Genomic DNA, 695 nt, shown 5'->3' with positions numbered 1-695 from the left:
TTGTCTGCCAGTGCTTTAGTATATATAGTTAGTATGTCTGAGTCTTTAACTTTATTTGTCAGTAGTTTGCGTATAGTGAATTGTTGACTATCGGTTAGGGTATGCTTATAGTAGGAAAGCGTTTGTGCAGCTCTTTTTATTAGATCTAGGTTGTTTGAGTGTAGCAATTCTTCTATCCGTTTCCATTTTTGGTCTGGGATCGACAGTTGGTGGTTGTTTAGTGTATATCCTAGTAGATCTGTACAGTTCAGTTGAGATTTGAGTTTATTAACTTGGAAGTTACGTTTGATCAGGTAGTCTATCGTCTTTTGGTATCGTTGTCTTAGTTGTTTAGTGTTGGTGGCAGAGATAAATATGTCGTCCTGGTAATATCGTATGTCGTTGGCAAAGGGTAGCTTGGCTAGTATCTTGCCCATGACGGCATGAAAATGTTTGGGCGCGTTCGTAGCTCCCATTGGCATTGTGGTGTATGCATAGTATTCGCCGTCAATCTGAAAAGCGTAGGCTCCGACTTGGTCGTCAGCTAGTGGTATTGAGTGGAATGCCTTGGTCAGGTCGATCTTAGCTAAGTATGCTTGCTGCGCGGCCCAAGCCACGATGGGCCAGCAGCTCTGTATGTTCGGGAATCTGCCATCGGTGGTGATGAATGGTAGCAACGGTCGGCAATCATGCGTTACGCGCTCGTTTACGATGCG

At 44.2% G+C, this 695-nt stretch overlaps 1 protein-coding gene across 1 annotated transcript; it reads right to left on the bottom strand.

Moving 5' to 3' along the window:
- Positions 1-88: 88 nt before the first annotated feature.
- GNI_220430 (hypothetical protein) lies at positions 89-416 on the bottom strand (the record flags this gene model as incomplete). Its single annotated transcript, XM_011135597.1, has 1 exon — positions 89-416. A coding segment is annotated over one exon (328 nt), but the record flags the coding sequence as incomplete, so codon positions are not given.
- Positions 417-695: the final 279 nt, after the last annotated feature.

This window comes from Gregarina niphandrodes (assembly GCF_000223845.1).
Source record: "Gregarina niphandrodes unplaced genomic scaffold scaffold00178, whole genome shotgun sequence".
NCBI classification, from domain to species: Eukaryota; Apicomplexa; class Conoidasida; order Eugregarinorida; family Gregarinidae; genus Gregarina; species Gregarina niphandrodes.
Note: the sequence above shows the minus strand (reverse complement) of the source record. Positions and strands in the feature narration are given on the sequence as shown.